At 44.9% G+C, this 17,194-nt stretch overlaps 1 protein-coding gene across 1 annotated transcript; it reads left to right on the top strand.

Annotated features, from left to right (window-relative positions):
* Positions 1 to 225: 225 nt before the first annotated feature.
* On the top strand, positions 226 to 15,834 carry A4GALT (alpha 1,4-galactosyltransferase (P blood group)). Its single transcript, XM_040436019.1, has 3 exons — positions 226 to 245; positions 13,084 to 14,869; positions 14,966 to 15,834. Exon 2 carries the CDS (start codon positions 13,117 to 13,119, stop codon positions 14,170 to 14,172), a length of 1,056 nt encoding a protein of 351 aa, XP_040291953.1. The 5' UTR covers positions 226 to 245; positions 13,084 to 13,116; the 3' UTR covers positions 14,173 to 14,869; positions 14,966 to 15,834.
* Positions 15,835 to 17,194: the final 1,360 nt, after the last annotated feature.

The raw sequence follows: 17,194 nt of genomic DNA, 5'->3' as shown, positions 1-17,194 counted from the left end.
TGCCCCGTCTGATCTCACAGATGTACTTCAGGTGGTTTCAGTTCCTCAGAGATCATTTTACAACTAACATTGTTAAAACAATTTATGTTCTTAACCAATGACAGAATTTCAGGCTAAATACAGAGGCGCTGCAAACCTGACACCTCCCTCCAACATCATGCAAGGGAGGTGTCAGGTGTAGGAAAGTAGTCTGACATCTGGGATTTGCTCTCACGCTAGAAGATGACCGGAGCCCAATAGATCAGGTAGGACTTCTTTCTGCAGCAGCAGAGCTGAATTTGTCATGGACTTGTTGCTTTTGTGAATAGTAGTATTGGTGGAATGACGGAAGGTAACCTGGCAGGTTTACCTACAGTCCTATGGAAAACCAGCACTGTCTCCTCAGTCTGTCATATATATCTGTCAAACACAGCTCTGCTAGTTAGCTGACAAAATCAAGACTACTAGATGTGAAAAACGAAACTCTACTCTATTTAACAAACTCTACTTTGGCCGGCTTACTATGTAAGCTATGATCTATGTAACAAACTCATATCTACTATATCTGACGAACCGATTTACAGTGCAAACACAGCTCTATAACTTTGCAAATTGAGCAGTGCTACACTACAATCTCAGCTCTGCTACATTGATAAACGCAGTGGTTCTAGGCTAAGTCTACTGCATCTGCCTCTATTTCACCAGATAAGCTCTGCTCTGTTCATTTGCATCTGTATCTGAAATTCATTCAACCACCTTTAGATCGGCCACAAACCAATAATTATCAATGGCCAAACATCAGCATTTCTCTAGGCCGGCGAGCGACTTGTAACAATCACAGGAATCCCCACTATTGCTTCATTGCTAAGAGACTATTTGGGTTCCTAGTCTAAATGCGTCCCCATCATATAAGTAGATTGCAACTGTTAGTGTCTTTAAGAGAAGTCCAATTAACATTTTACCTAATGGTTTTTACCAAAAGCTACCAAACAATGCCAAAAATACTGCCATTCACTGTCCAAAAATACTGCAATACAATGTATCAATAATACCTCCAAATAATACAAAACATATCGTGCTCACATAGCCCTGCCCTATGTTCTCCACACATAACTTCTATTCAGTGGCCACATATATTCTTCATACAATAATATAATTGATTGCACAGATAATACTACCATATAATGTACAGATAATGCCGTCATACAGTGCTCAAATAACCCTGCTGTTTATGTCTTCAGTGTCATTCCCCTTTAAGAATACTTTTACTAATTCTGTAGATACTATGGGGAACATTTATGATTTGCGTTTGATTTTGTGCCACCTTAATAGTATATTTGGAGTGATTACAATCTGGTTTATACCTATATGAGTAAGGCCTCTTGCACACGACCGTATGGCCTTTTCAGTAGTTTGCAGTCCGCAAAAAATACGGATGACGTCTGTGTGCATTCCGTTTTTTTTGCGGAACGGAACAACTGGCCCCTGATAGAACAATAATATTCTTGTACGTTTTGCAGACAATAATAGGACATGTTCTATCTTTGAACGGAAATACGGAAACGGAAGGTATATGGAGTACCTTCTGTTTTTTTTGCGGATCCATTAAAATGAATGGTTCCGTATACGGAACGAAAAAAAATGGAGCGGAAACGGAGAAAAAAAAAAAAAACGTTTTGTGTGCAAGAGGCCTAAAAGTGCACCAGGGGGTTACCTGGTGTGGAGTTGTGACCTTTTTTGTGACTTTGGCAAAAGTCACAGATAGTGAATGTTCAATAATCCAGGTCTAATCTCACTTTTAGCCTTTAAACATAGACCACTTTGAAAAGTCTCAAAAAGTCTTACATTTTTTTAGACAAAATATGTCTCAAAAAAATGCTGCAATCTCCATGACTTTTTAAAGCCACAAAACAGACGTATCTGATTTGATAAATGACCCCCACTACGCCCTCTTCTTTCTGCTGCTACATCTGTTTCTTCTACCATTTTATAGCGTCATTTACTGCATTTCTTTTTCATGTGGTTTGAGTTCAAGAATGTGTCCCCAATGTGAGGGTTATATCCCACATCATTATATTCAAGACATTTATCATCTGCTGTGTTATCTATTAACGGTTTATGGGATTTGTCAAAATCACAGACTTAGATTCTGGATAGGAGTCTGCAAGGTCACGCTGGACCTCCCTCTGTCAGCACTCCGTCATCCAAAACTAATCACTCTTAGGCTACATGCACACGAACGTTGTGTGTTTTGCGGTCCGCAAATTGCAGATCCGCAAAACACAGATGGAGTCCGTGTGCGTTCCGCAATTTGTGGAACGGCACGGACACCCATTGATATAACTGCCTATTCTTGTCTGCAAAACGGACAAGAATAGGACAGGTTATATTTTTTTTGCGGGGCCACGGAACGGAGCAACGGATGCGGACAGCACACGGAGTGCTGTCCGCATCTTTTGCAGCCCCATTGAAGTGAGAGGGTCCGCCCCATTGAAGTGAGATGGACGTTTTTTTTTTATTCCTCAGGGCCGCGGCCCGCACCGCCGATCACCACAGGCGGCGCGGCCCTGGATGTGATTGTGGCGGGCAGTAGGAGATGAGAGCTTGCATTGTGGAAGCGTTCATCTCCATATTCATCTGTATCGCCGTCCTCAGGACAGCGATATAGATGGCTGTGCTGTGGGGCAGGGGAGGGAGAGGCGTGTCCCTCCCCTGTTCTTCTGATAGGCCACAGGCACTAATGCCTGCAGCCTATAAGAGGCGGGCTCAGGCAGAGCGATGACGTCATTATCATCGCGCCGCCTGAGCCGGGCAGCACACAGCAGGGACACAGGCCGGAAGAGGCCTGCATCGCTGCTGATGGAGGTAAGTATTAGTGGGGGTTTTTTTCTTTGCGGGGGGAGCTGGCACTATGGCTATGGGGGAGCTGGCACTATGGCTATGGGGGAGCTGGCAACTATGACTATGAGGGAGCTGGCACAATGGGTATGGGGGAGCTGGCACTATGGCTATGGGGGAGCTGGCACTATGGCTATGGAAGAGCTGGCACTATGGCTATGGGGGAACTGGCACTATGGGGGGCTTGCACTATAGGGGTAGCTGGCACTATAGGGGGGGCTGGCAGTATGGGGAGGAGCTGGCACTATGGGGGGGGCTGACACTATGGGGGGGCTGACACTATGGGGGAGGGGCTGGCACTATGGGTGGCTGGCACTATGGGTGGCTGACACTATGGGGGGGCTGGCACTATGGGGGATCTGGCACTATGGTTATGAGGGAGCTGGCACTATGGCTATGGGGGAGCTGGCACTATGGGGGGCTTGCACTATAGGGGAGCTGGCACTATAGGGGGGCATGCACTATAGGGGAGCTGGCACTATAGGGGGGGCTGTCACTATAGGGGGGCTGGCACTATGGGGGAGCTGGCACTATGGGGGAGGGGCTGGCACTATGGGGGAGGGGCTGGCACTATGGGGGGACTGACACTATGGGGGAGCTGGCACTATGGGGGGGCTGGCACTATGGGGGGGCTGGCACTATGGGGGGGGCTGGCACTATGGGGGGGAGCTGGCACTATGGGGGGAGCTGGCACTATGGGGGGCTGGCACTATGGGGGGCTGACACTATGGGGGGCTTTAGGGGAGAGCTGGCACATTATAGGGGGCACTATAGGGGAGAGCGGCAATATGGGGCATCTGGTGTTAATTTAGGGGCATTATTTGGGGGCACTATGTGGAAGTGGGGGCTCTAAAGGGGCCTTTTGTATTGGCACATTATGGGGGGCACTATGGCATTTGGTGGCACTAAGGGGGCATTTTTTACTGGCACATTATGGGAGGCACTATAGGGGAGAGCGGCACTATGGGGCATTATTTGGGGGCACTATGGGGGAGTGGAGCACTATTGGGGCATATGGTGGCACTATGAAGGGGCATTTTTTACTGGCACATTGTGGGGGAGAGGAGCACTATAGTGGCATCTGCTGGGGGCACTAAGAAGGGGCATTTTTTTACTAGCATATTATGGGGGACACTATGGGGAAGGGGGAGAGGAGCACTATGAGGGCATTTACTGAGGCACTATATAGGGGTATTTTATACTGGCATACATTATAGGGACATTAGCTCAACTGTGGGCACTAAGCGGGGGTTTCATGTACTGTCATATTATAGGGAGAATTATTACTACTAGGGGGTATTATGTGGATCTTTACTACTACTGGGGGGCTATGAGGAACATGATTACTAGGGCACTACAGGGGCATTATTACTACTAAGTGTGCTCTGGCAGAGAATTATTTCTATTGGTGGGATTTTGGGGGCACCCTGGCCAAGTATCAGCTTAGCACAATTATTTTTTGGGGGCATTACCTTTATACTATTAGTGTCTGGGTGCAGTTATTTTTTAGAGCACTGTGTGCAATAATTGTTTAAGGGGGCACTATCTGTGTGGTAGTAGTATTTCCAGGAGGACTGTTTCTGCAGTATAGTATTGGGGGCATAGCGGGCACAGTATTGGGGCACTATCTGTGTGGTAGCAGTATTTCCAGGGGGACTGTATCTGCAGTATAGTATTGGGGGCACAGCGGGCACAGTATTGGGGGCACTATCTGTGTGGTAGTAGTATTTCCAGGGGGACTGTTTCTGCAGTATAGTATTGGGGGTGGCAGGAAAGGGTGTTCAGAAGATGTGAAGATGATGGAAATGTGGGAAACTAATGTCTGTTTGTCAATCTCTGCAGAGACGGGAGATGGCAGAAAAATCATCATGGTGGTCTGGTCTGAATGGAGAACATGAGTAAAGAGAACGTCTACAACAAAGGTGACATCACTGGATGTAAGAGGTATGTGGCGCTATGTAGGAGAGGAGATGCTCCAACTCCTACCCCTGCCATTTGCAGAAGGAGGATTCAGAGCTGGGTGAGGACGGCCAAGGGGGGCAGCAGGCCACGGGCGGGTGGCAGATGGTGGGGGGAACCACAGGCCTTGAGCAGGATCTGGGGAGGGAGGATAGCGGAGGAGCTTCCTGGCTGTAGCCGGCTGTCTATTGTATAATGTGAAGCAGGCAGTGCAGCCAGGACAGGTCTCCCCTCTCCGTATGATGTGTAGAGACAGGCCTCAACAAAAGAATTTCAGCTGTACAGTGTTTGTTGGGAGGCCTATTGTATGTAGGAGGGGCTTTTAATAATGGGCAGGGCTAAAATGGGCCACTTGACTGGATTTGCCCCCCAGGACTAAGGCTGCCAGCCCTCCCCTGGCTTGCTGTAAACCTCAAAATCTTTGTATTGAAATATCTTTTTCGAGTACTTATCCTAGAAATTTCATATTACCTCCATCCACTCCATCCTAATGTCCCGGACACTTGTGTACCAAACATGGTGGAGGCAATGGCAGGATAGATGGAGTTATCTAATTGCTCCCTGTTAGGGTACTTTCACACTTGCGGCAGAGGATTCCGGCAGGCAGTTCCATCCGGCAATTCGGACGTAAACGGATGGCATTTGTCAGACGGATCCGGATGCGGATCCGTCTGACAAATGCATTAATATACCGGATCCGTCTGTCCAGTGTCATCTGGAAAAACGGGTCCGGTATTTATTTTTTTCACAGATTTAAAGGTCTGCGCATGCGGGGACCGGAAGAACGGATCCGTCAATGCGGCAATTTTAATGCACTAATACATTTCAATGGAAATTAATGCCAGAGTCGGCATTCTGGCAAGTGTTCAGGATTTTTGGCCGGAAAAACGTAAGAGGGACTGAACTGATGCATACTGAACGGAATGCTCTCCATTCAGTATGCAGTAGGATAAAACTGATCAGTTTTTTTCTGGTATGTGACGGAACTCAATACCGGAAAAGAAAAATGCTAGTGGGAAAGCACCCTTACTGAACTGGGATCTATTTGATTTTGATACTATGGAAGCATATACAGTCAGGTCCATAAATATTGGGACATCAACACAATTGTAACATTTTTGGCTCTATACACCACCACAATGGATTTGAAATGAAACAAACAAGATGTGCTTTAACTGCAGACTGTCAGCTTTAATGGGTATTTACATCCAAATCAGGTGAACGGTGTAGGAATTACAACAGTTTGCATATGTGCCTCCCACTTTTTAAGGAACCAAAAGTAATGGAGCAGAATAATAATCATAAATCAAACTCACTTTTTAATATTTGGTTGCAAATTGTGTGATAAAACTGATCAGTTTTATCCTAATGCATTCTGAATGGAGAGCATTCCGTTCAGTATGCATCAGGATGTCTTCAGTTCAGTCCCTCTTAGCAAAAAATGTTAGAATTGTGTCGATGTCCCAATATTTATGGACTTGACTGTACATGGCCTGAGTTCTCAGGAGGAAGCACATGGACCAAATATGGATTAGGCTAGTATTTCTTTGATGTATATTGCAAGATTGGGATTTCATGTGTGACCTCGGCTGAAAAGGACACTAGCCTTTTCCTGACCCCCCTAACGGTTCTGGTCTGTGTAATGCTTGTACAGTATGTGAACTTTACGCTATCTTCAAGTTTTATGATGGGGTCTCTGGTCTCTGTGAAGTTGTTCCATCTTACTGATTTTATGGCTACCTCCTGACCAGTGTTCCCTCTAAGCCTTGGCAGCTGCTGAGCGGGGTCGGCTCAGAGCTGGGCACAGCGCCATCAAAGCTGGGCGATAGGAAAACCTAAGATAATTGTCACATCAAAGAGCATACAAACCTCTGCGCCATCCCGTACAATACAGTATAACCCCTGCACCATCCCGTACAATATACAGTATAGTCCTCTCTGTGATCACTAGACATTGCTCTCCATATATAAACCATACAGGGAAAAAAAAATAATCTTTGTTCCAGAGAATTTACATAGAAAAATTTATAACCAAGAGGCTAAACAAAACCCAGTTTCTGACCCTTATGTTATAACATAACTTTCATTTGATTGCTTTAATACCTAAACACCTAAAGGAAAAAAATTATTGAAAAAAGCTGCTGTTTCTCTAGATGACCTTATGTTGATAGTAGTGGTAATAGAGTCTCAAGGGTCTATAAAAGCAGCTAGACTATTTTTTATTTTTGCAAACCATTGAGACTCTATTAACACTACTATCAACATAAGGTCATCTAGAGAAACAGTAGGTTTTTATTTTTTTTTCTTTAGGTGTTAAAACATAACTTTATTAGATTGCTCTAACACCTAAACACCTAAAGGGGAAAAAAAATAATTTAAAAAAACTGCTTTTTCTCTAGATGACCTTATGTTATTAATAGTGTTAATAGAGTCTCAAAGGTCTGTAAAAATAGTGTAGCTGCTTTTATAGACCCTTGAGACTCTATTACCACTACTATAAGGTCATCTAGAGAAACAGCAGGTTTTTAAAATTATTTTTTTCCTTTAGGTATTAAAGCAATCAAATGAAAGTTATGTTTTAACATAAGGGTCAGAACAGAACTGGCTAGGACGTCTAACTTATACATCTTCTTGTATACAGTGATATGGAGCATGCAGGTATAACCTGGGCATCTCCTATTGTATATAGTTATATATGTTACTTTTCCCCCCATTTTCCTTGGCTGAGACAAGCAACATTGCCAATGCAAAACCTGAAGGGAATTCAATGCTGTTCCAGAGAGACTCACTTTAGCCTCTCTAAGATGGCGGCGCCAACCAGCATTCCCTTGTTTTGCATTGGCGAGTCGGCTGTGATAAAACCTCCCGTACAGTACATGCTGTTTTCATTGCTTTCTTAGGTAACACAGACACGGCTCCTGCTGCCCACATGAAGGACTTATCACCGTCAGGCTCGGCCAGAGAGACTCATTCACTTCACTCACTCTAGCCGATAGGATTAAAAATAACTAAGATTGTTTAGTATTCTCCCCTACTACTGACATTCTACCGTCATTGATTGCTGAGCTGGTCTCTCCTGGTATTTCTAGAGTGTGAACTCGTGACAAGAAGTGGAGAACAGCAGGGGACAATAGTGGCACTGAGAACAGCAGGGGACAATTGTGGCACTGAGAACAGCAGGGGACAATAGTGGCACTGAGAACAGCAGGGGACAATAGTGGCACTGAGAACAGCAGGGGACAATAGTGGCACTGAGAACAGCAGGGGACAATAGTGGCACTGAGAACAGCAGGGGACAATAGTGGCACTGAGAACAGCAGGGGACAATAGTGGCACTGAGAACAGCAGGGGACAATTGTGGCACTGAGAACAGCAGGGGACAATAGTGGCACTGAGAACAGCAGGGGACAATAGTGGCACTGAGAACAGCAGGGGACAATAGTGGCACTGAGAACAGCAGGGGACAATAGTGGCACTGAGAACAGCAGGGGACAATTGTGGCACTGAGAACAGCAGGGGACAATAGTGGCACTGAGAACAGCAGGGGACAATAGTGGCACTGAGAACAGCAGGGGACAATAGTGGCACTGAGAACAGCAGGGGACAATTGTGGCACTGAGAACAGCAGGGGACAATAGTGGCACTGAGAACAGCAGGGGACAATTGTGGCACTGAGAACAGCAGGGGACAATAGTGGAACTAGTAGTCTACTTGTGCCACTATTGTCCCCCGCTGTTCTCCACTTCTTGTCACGAGTTAACACTCTAGAAATACCAGGAGAGACCAGTTCAGCAATCAATGACGGTTTCTAGGATTTTACTTCTTGTAGGTAGCCCATAGGAGAAACTCACTCTCACTGTGTGCCTCTGGCCTGGCTCTAAGATGGAGGCGCCGCCTCCACTATCGCACCTTACTGGCTGCTGCTGCTCAGTCCTCCTCTTCCTGCAAAAAGAAGGAGGAGGCAGAAGTAGCACGTGGTAGCTGGTAGGCGGCGCCCCGCTGTGCTGAGCCGCACAAGACTACGAGGAGGACGTCGGCGCCGTCACGCAGATGAGTCTGACGACAAGTGCTGGCATTTTGCCAGCAGCATTAGCAAACTTAGCGGCACGCTGTAGGCTGAGTGAGCGGGCATTATAAAATTGTGAGCGGGGCCACAATAATTGCTGCGCGGCCGCCCACCCGCGCAGCTTAGAGGGAACACTGCTCCTGACCAGGGCTGTCTTTAACGCGGGGCAAAAGGGGCCGCTGCCAATAACCTACTTTTCTTGCCACTTCTGAAAAGTGGCATGAAGGGAGAAATATCGCAATGTTACCGCATAAATGTTATGCGACAAAATTTATAACCTATTTACGCCAGAAAAGTGGTGTAAATATATTAGTAAATTTAGAGATTTCAAAAGTAGGGCAGCACTCCTTATATGTAGCAATCAGGGTGCCAGCGTTCAACCCTTGATCCTGAGTAAATGAATATGCAAAAAATCCATGGCACTCCGCTGTAGACGGTGAAAAAAAGGTGTATTTATTCACACATATCACAGCGACGTTTCAGTCCCCTCACGGAACCTTTCTCAAGCCAAGTGAATTAGAAAGTTTCAGTGCATATATTTATACATCCCATAATTAATTAATTAGTGACCAATATAAACAATCACATACAGTGTCAACATGATTATATTCCAATCTAGTGCATATATGTACACACATTTATGGATCCAATAAAGTGCATAAGTGCCAGTGCATAAACATTAAAAGCTGCTTGGCCATCAAAATAATATCAGGAAGGGAATCATGGTCATAAAAACTGTCAGATAATTACCATATCAGTGCATGTAGATCGCATGAAAACCATGCCAAAGCCTTGTCTCCTCTCTCTGCGCATGCTCCACCTCTAATAACCTCCTATGCTCACCAACAGCAGTCGCCATCTTGCTTAAGGGCAAAGTAATGGGCAACTTTATAATTCTATAATTATACAGCCACCTGATGCAGGTCCAGATCAAGAAGGGACGCATCGCAGATTGCGATACACCTTTCTTGATCACACTCTCGTTCAGATCCACTGTGCTTCGTTAAAAACCCAGCGACCAGACTCAACAGAGCCAGACCACTTAATTCAGGCATCGCTGTCGAGAATTGACCCCTCTTGGGCTTTACATAAATTACCTAAAAAATATATATACATATAAATCACCAACTGTTGGTAAGAGAAATCCGATGGTTTTCATGGTGAAAAAAGATCTTGCTATATTTAGAAATATCAAGACAGTATGACCCATGATACCCATACTCTGCAATGTAGTTCTTCCATACTATAAAAAGAAAAAAGAAAAAAATTACCAAAATTGCAAACAAATGCATATTATGAAAGAAACAAAGAATCACTAGAATTCACTAACCACAATAGTAGGATAGAAGAGGTTCCATGGGCATGAAGGGCAAGACACCCTAACTCATCATACCTACCGTAACTTAGGGAATTCAAGCGAAATATCCACATTAATTCACGCTTTTTAATCTATCACCCCTCACATGGGCTTTCTCACTTGATCTAAAATCATAAACCTCAACTCTTGTACCTTATGTCCTTTATCTATAAAGTGCTTAGACACCGGTAAATCCTTTGTTTTGTTTCTAATGGTTTGCCTATGATTATTAAGTCTGATTTTGTTATCACAAGTAGTTTCCCCCACATACAAGAGTTTGCAGGGGCACCACAATACATAAATTACCCATGAAGAATCACGTGTCAGGTAATGGTTAATTTTAAACCTCTCATCTGTATCAGGATGCAAAAAAGAAGAACCCTTAATCATTAACCTACAGTTGACACACCCTAAGCATGGGAAACATCCCCCGCGTATGGGTTTGAGTAGATTAAATTCACTCTGACAGCTTCTGAGAAGCGTGTCCAATTTCTTGACACACATGGATAATGGTATTCTACACACTGATTTAAATATATTAAAAAACGGACAAAAATACATTCTTACATTATACGAGTTGTCATCCAAGGAGAATGGTGAACTTGTTGCCATATAGTCAAATGTTGAGGGTAAGGAGAATTGTAGATATGGAGGAACATGCTGATAAGGCTCTGAACATGATGGAGGACTTATTTATATCAAGAGGGTATCCAAAGAATCTATCTAGTACATAGACATTTACCTAGAGTTAAACAGATCTCGAGAAATAGTCTATTAATGCCTGTTATTAGACAAACAAGTGAGAGGTTACCCCCTTAACTTTCAGTCCCATGTAAATAACATCACTCCACTGTTCCATGTAAATAACTTCCCTCCCTTCAACCCTAACATACAGTCCCAGTTAAATAACTACAACTCACAACATTGCTCTGTCACTCACACTGAGTAATCTACCCCTTCACTTACCTCTCCTCATGTAGCAGACCTCACCACAGCTTCTTCCCAAGACTTCGCTTCACAGCTGAACCCTCCTCTCCTGAACTGGTCACATGATGGTGACATCATCGCAGCTCCTTTTCATCTACTGCATTTAGAACTGATCACATGGACTGTGATGTCATCACAGGTCCTTCAGCTCTTGCAGGGCATTAGATTCAACTACATTGCCGTCCTGAGAATGACAATACAGTTGGATCTATCTGGCAGGCAGTACATTCGGGACCTGGGACAAAACATCAGGGGCCCAGGCCCCAAATGTTTTAACCTAGCAACGCCCCTGATGTCCACCATGCTTTCTGACTAACTAGCCACCGGGAGATGCAAGAGATCACTACCCGTTCTCATGCATCTCCTGATGGCTCATTAATTATTCAGCATGCCAGACATACAAATTGCACGTACACTTTTCTTCAGCAGGGACAGGGAAGCTGGTCAGAGTTGATGGGAAGATGGATGGAGCTAAAAACAGGGCAATCATGGAGGAAAACTTGTTAGAGGCTGCAAAAGACTTGAGACTGGGGCAAAGGTTCACCCTCCAGCAGGAAACAACTCTAAACATACAGCCAGATCTACAATGGAATGGTTTTGATCAAAGCATATTCATGTGTTAGAATGGCTCAGTCAAAGTTCAGACCTAAATCCCATTGAGAATCTGTGACAAGACTTGATGTTCACAGATGCTCTCCATCCAATCGGACTGAGCTTCAGTCAGTTTGTTTGTCCTTATCCTTTGCTTGGTGTCAAAGAAGATGTATGACCAGTTTGTCATGGCTAGAAGTGATCACAGACCATAGCATAACGAACGTTGACCAATTGTTTGTTCATCAGTTGTCCATAAACCCACTTTTATTTAATGTTTACGGCCACCTTTAGTGTACAAAACAAAACCTTTAACACACCCCAAGTACTCATAAGAATCAGAAGTTAGCAGTCTTTGTTAAATATTCAAATGTATTCAGATTTATTGTAGGCTGTCATCAATTCCTGTCATTTAAAGGGATTCTGTCACCAGTTTTTTACCCCCCCATTTAAAAATATGGTTATGTTCATGGAGCACTAGCGATTCCTAATGTGGTCTTATAACCAAAATCTGTAGGCTCATTTTGTCTAAAAAACGTTATAACTAACCTGTCATTCATCTCACAAAGGTGCCCAAGGGGATGCTCATGTCTTCCAGATGCCGCCCGCACCCGCTGCCGTTCGTGCCCAGCTCCTCCTTTGCTGTCATCAGCGCCGCCTCAGAATCGTTTGCTACGCCTCCGGCTCTCCCTCACTCCCCCTCCTTCTTCTCTAACATCCCGCGTGCGCACAGGCCTCTGACAGGCTGGCGCCAGTGTTCAGGTCATCGGGAGGTTGAGCGAAGTGCCGGCGCATGCGCACTTCGCTCCATGAAGCTGAACGGAGAAGTCCGCACGTGCGCATCAGGCACAGGCCTGTGCGCACGCGCTGGATGTTAGAGAAGAAGGAGGGGGAGGGGGAGTGAGGGAGAGCCGGAGGCGTAGCAAAGGATTCTGAGGCGGCGCTGATGACAGCAAAGGAGGAGCTGGGCACGAACGGCGGCGGGTGCAGGCGGCATCTGGAAGACATGAGCATCCCCTTGGGCACCTTTGTGAGATGAATGACTGGTTAGTTATAACGTTTTTTAGACAAAATGAGCCTACAGATTTCGGTTATAAGACCACATTAGGAATCGCTAGTGCTCCATGAACATAACCATATTTTTAAATGGGGGGGTAAAAAACTGGTGACAGAATCCCTTTAATGTCTTGTAAAAGATCAGGAGCTCTATTCAGCTTTGGTTGACTGACCATTTTTTCCCTTGCAGATATTAAAAAGGTTCAACAATTTGACCAACAACATGAAACTATCGAACTATCTGTCCTCAACAGTAACTCTAAATTTTAAGTCATGGTCGATGTCATTGGTTTCTTTCAGTTCACTTTCATTGATATTCATCTTCATATATGTTAAGTTCACTTTCATCACAGAAGAAAAAGCTCACCTACATCATTTACCTAATGAGATTACTTGTCCCGATTCAATCCCAAATGAACTCAATAGTTCTCAAATTAATGCAACCAGTGGTGGTGGCATCTTCTTCTTGGAGACCTCAGACAAGACTAGTCCAACCTTTCAAGTAATGTGTGCTGTTGAGTCAGCAGCTCGAGCCAACCCCAACACAAAAATAACTATAATGATGAATGGGTTAACAGCCAACAACCAATCAATACCTCGAAATTTTGGCATTTCTCTTCTCAGTTGCTTCTCAAATGTAGAGTTTGTTCCACTTGACTTCAAGAAACTGTTTATGGATACGCCTCTGAGCATGTGGTACTCCAAAGTAGAAAAGCACTGGGAATCAGTGGACTACCCAACTCTATCAGATGCCTGTCGGTTGGCTATCCTCTGGAAATGGGGTGGGATTTACCTGGATACAGATTTCATAATCCTGAAGAATTTAGTAAATATCACAAATTCGATGGGCCTACAATCATTGTACACCGTCAATGGAGCCTTCCTCACCTTCCAACCTCAGCACAAGTTCATTGAGCTCTGCATGAGGGACTTTGTAAACACTTACAACTACTGGTTGTATGGGCATCAAGGTCCTCAGCTTCTGACTAGGGTATACAAGAGGTGGTGTGGGATTCATAGACTTAGAGACAAGAAGAGCTGTAGGGGAGTGAATATTCTTCCCAAGGAAGCCTTCTATCCAGTTGACTGGCAGGACTGGAAAAAGTACTTTGAGGTGATTGACCCAAAAGAGATGAAGATGTTATTGAGAAATAGCTATGGTGTGCACCTTTGGAATAAAAAAAGCCAAGGACGTCACCTGGAAAACGGCTCTTTTTTGGAACATCTTCAGTTGAAGCACTGTCCTACAACTAACAGTTTAATGAAGATGTATCTTTAAGAAGATGTCAAACTAATCACAATGGCCTATCCTCTGGACAATCGGGACCCCTGGCGATCAGCTGTTTGAGAAGGCACAGGTGCTCCTGTGAGTTCCGGTGCCTTCTCTCAGCTTATCAAGCACAGCGCTGTATATTGTATAGTGGCTGTGCTTGGTATCGTGCTCAGCCCCATTCACTTAAATGGGGCTGAGCTGCGCCTAAGCCACGTGACATATGAACGTGTCGTCATTGGCCTTGGAAAAGCAAAGAGAAGGCCACAGCGCTCACAAATGTGGTAGTCAAATGAATCCCGTTTGACTTGACTACCACATTTATGGTCATTGGTCTAACTCTAAACCATCAGAGGATATTCTTTTTTTTATGTTTACTGGCTTAGGGTCTTATGTTTCCTTTGGGGTTCTCAATGCTGTTTTTGTCCACCTTATCTATGGCATAGACATTCATGTAAAAAATGTCCAAGCATCCCAATCATTTCATAATTAGGTGTTAATAAATGGCCCTATGGTGATAAGCAAGATGAGTACTCCAAAACTTGGACAAAATAGAAAATCTTCATGTAATGATCTCCATATTTATTATATTGCGTCAAGGACAGGCAGAGTTGTCCTTCAGACTGTTATGGAAGCCTTTTGTTACAGCTTTTACTTTCAATCTTCCTATACTGTAGAATCTCACTTTATGGTGGCTGTAAACTGAGTTTATGACTGCCATTTACCAATGCACTATGTAGGTGGATTTATGCTATATTTAGAGCCCCTTTAAAAAAAAAATCTAAGCTTAAGGCAGCTAGAGTGTGTTTGAATGTGAAAGAAGAATAATAGGAGACTTCTTACAGGAAATTTTCTCTACCTCTCTGGTATATCGCCATTATTTTTGTATTCCTTTATTAAAAGAACTGTCCCTTTAATTGTCACATGTCCTGATGTAACTATTTTAATATTATGTCCTTTGGGTTCTTGAAATGAATTAACCACCGGCGCTAGTTACACCAAGCAAGCAGCAGTGTCTATACAGCTCCGTAATAGCTGCCACAGAAAACTTAACAAATCACTTGTATGTAGATGCAATTTTTGGTGCTTACAGCAGCCCGTAGCTCAAAGTGGTGACGTCACCGGCTCCCGCTGTGAGCGTGAGTATTAGCGGAGTTTCGCTACCGGCCGGGGCAAACTCCAAACAGCATTTTACCTGTAAAACCCTCTGCGCAGAAGAATCCGTACAGATAGAGACCTTGGACAAAGCGGTACTTCGATTTCATACATCAGAAACAAGGTAATCTTGATGACAAGGCTGATGTGAAACGGTACCACATGGTCCCAGTAAGTTGGCAGTTAGGGTTATCAGTGATGGGCGCGGTGTCATTGCATCTACATACGAGTCCTTTGGGTTCTTGATGGCAGTGCTCTCACCATAATATGGGAACAGCTTGGCTTATACTTCTTAATAAAAGATTCCATTGAAGTAACCAGCTACACACAGAACCCAAACTGAAGTTTCCTTGACTTCTCCTGCTCAGTTCTGGATTAAGCTACTGCAAATACAAATATTTGTATGATGTCTGACGGGTGAAGTCATGGAAAAATAGTAACCCAACTACAACCTGATCTTTCAATGTCTCCCTGCTGAATTGTACTTGGAAACAGTTGGGTTATATATACGTACATACACACCAGGGCTGGGACAAGGCCATTTGGTGCCCAGGGCGAAGATGGCAAACTGCGCCCCCCCCCCCCCCCCCCCCCCCCCCGTTTTTAAGAAAGAATCAATGTTGTTTCAAAACAAGAATATACTTAAAGCAATAGAACAAAGGACTGTGGGACTTTGAAAGTATTCATTTTAAAACACGTGTGTAAACACGAATATGAACTTTGCCCCACGATAGCTCTTTTGTAGAACCCCCATAAAAACTTACAGTTACTTGACTTGGCCCTTGGGGATCTCGGACGCCACTTCAACACTTGGCCGGGGGCTCGGCGGAGCTGATGTTGTGCTTTATCCTAATGAGAAAGATTTCATAATAAGGATTTGGAGACGGGACAGAGGGATAGCAGAGCAGGGAGAGGCTGGTGCTGCTACTAGGGGGTCATACCATGGGGGAGTAATAAAGCCCACCATAATGCCCCCCCCAGTAGTAATAATTCTCCTTATAATATGCAAAACATACCCCTTTGTAATGCCCCCAGTTGAGCTAATGTTCCCATAATGTGCCAACATAAAATACCCCTTCTCAGTGCCCCCGTAGATGACCCCCATAGTGCTCCCCCCTTCCCCATAGTACCCACCATAATGTGTCCCAGTATAAAATGCCCCTATACAGAGCCCCCCATATAAAATATCTTCTTTTTAGCCTCAGTAGATGCCCCTAAATAATCTGCAGTAAGATGTGCCCCCATAGATGCCCCCATATCATGTGCCAGTAGCCAGAGCCCCCCCCATATCATGTGCCAGTAGCCAGAGCCCCCCCCATATCATGTGCCAGTAGCCAGAGTGCCCCCATATCATGTGCCAGTAGCCAGAGCCCCCCCCCATATCATGTGCCAGTAGCCAGAGTGCCCCCATATCATGTGCCAGTAGCCAGAGTGCCCCCATATCATGTGCCAGTAGCCCCCCATATCATGTGCCAGTAGCCCCCCTTATTGCCAATAGCCCCCTTATGGGCCAGTAGCCCCCCTTATGTGCCAATAGCCCCCCTTATGTGCCAGTAGCCCCCTTATGGGCCAGTAGCCCCCCTTATGTGCCAGTAGCCCCCCTTATCATGTGCCAGTAGCCCCCCTTATCATGTGCCAGCCCAGTAGTCCCCCCTTATCATGTGCCAGCCCAGTAGCCCCCCTTATGTGCCAGCCCAGCCCAGTAGTCCCCCCTTATCATGTGCCAGCCCAGTAGGCAGCCCCCCTTATCATGTGCCAGCCCAGCCCAGTAGTCCCCCCTTATGTGCCAGCCCAGCCCAGTATTGTACCTATATAAATAAAAAAAAAAAAAAAAAAAACTTATACTTACCTCCAGCAATGTGATGCGATGCAGGCC

This window comes from Bufo bufo, chromosome 1 (genome assembly GCF_905171765.1).
Source record: "Bufo bufo chromosome 1, aBufBuf1.1, whole genome shotgun sequence".
Classification (NCBI taxonomy): Eukaryota; Metazoa; Chordata; class Amphibia; order Anura; family Bufonidae; genus Bufo; species Bufo bufo.
Note: the sequence above shows the minus strand (reverse complement) of the source record. Positions and strands in the feature narration are given on the sequence as shown.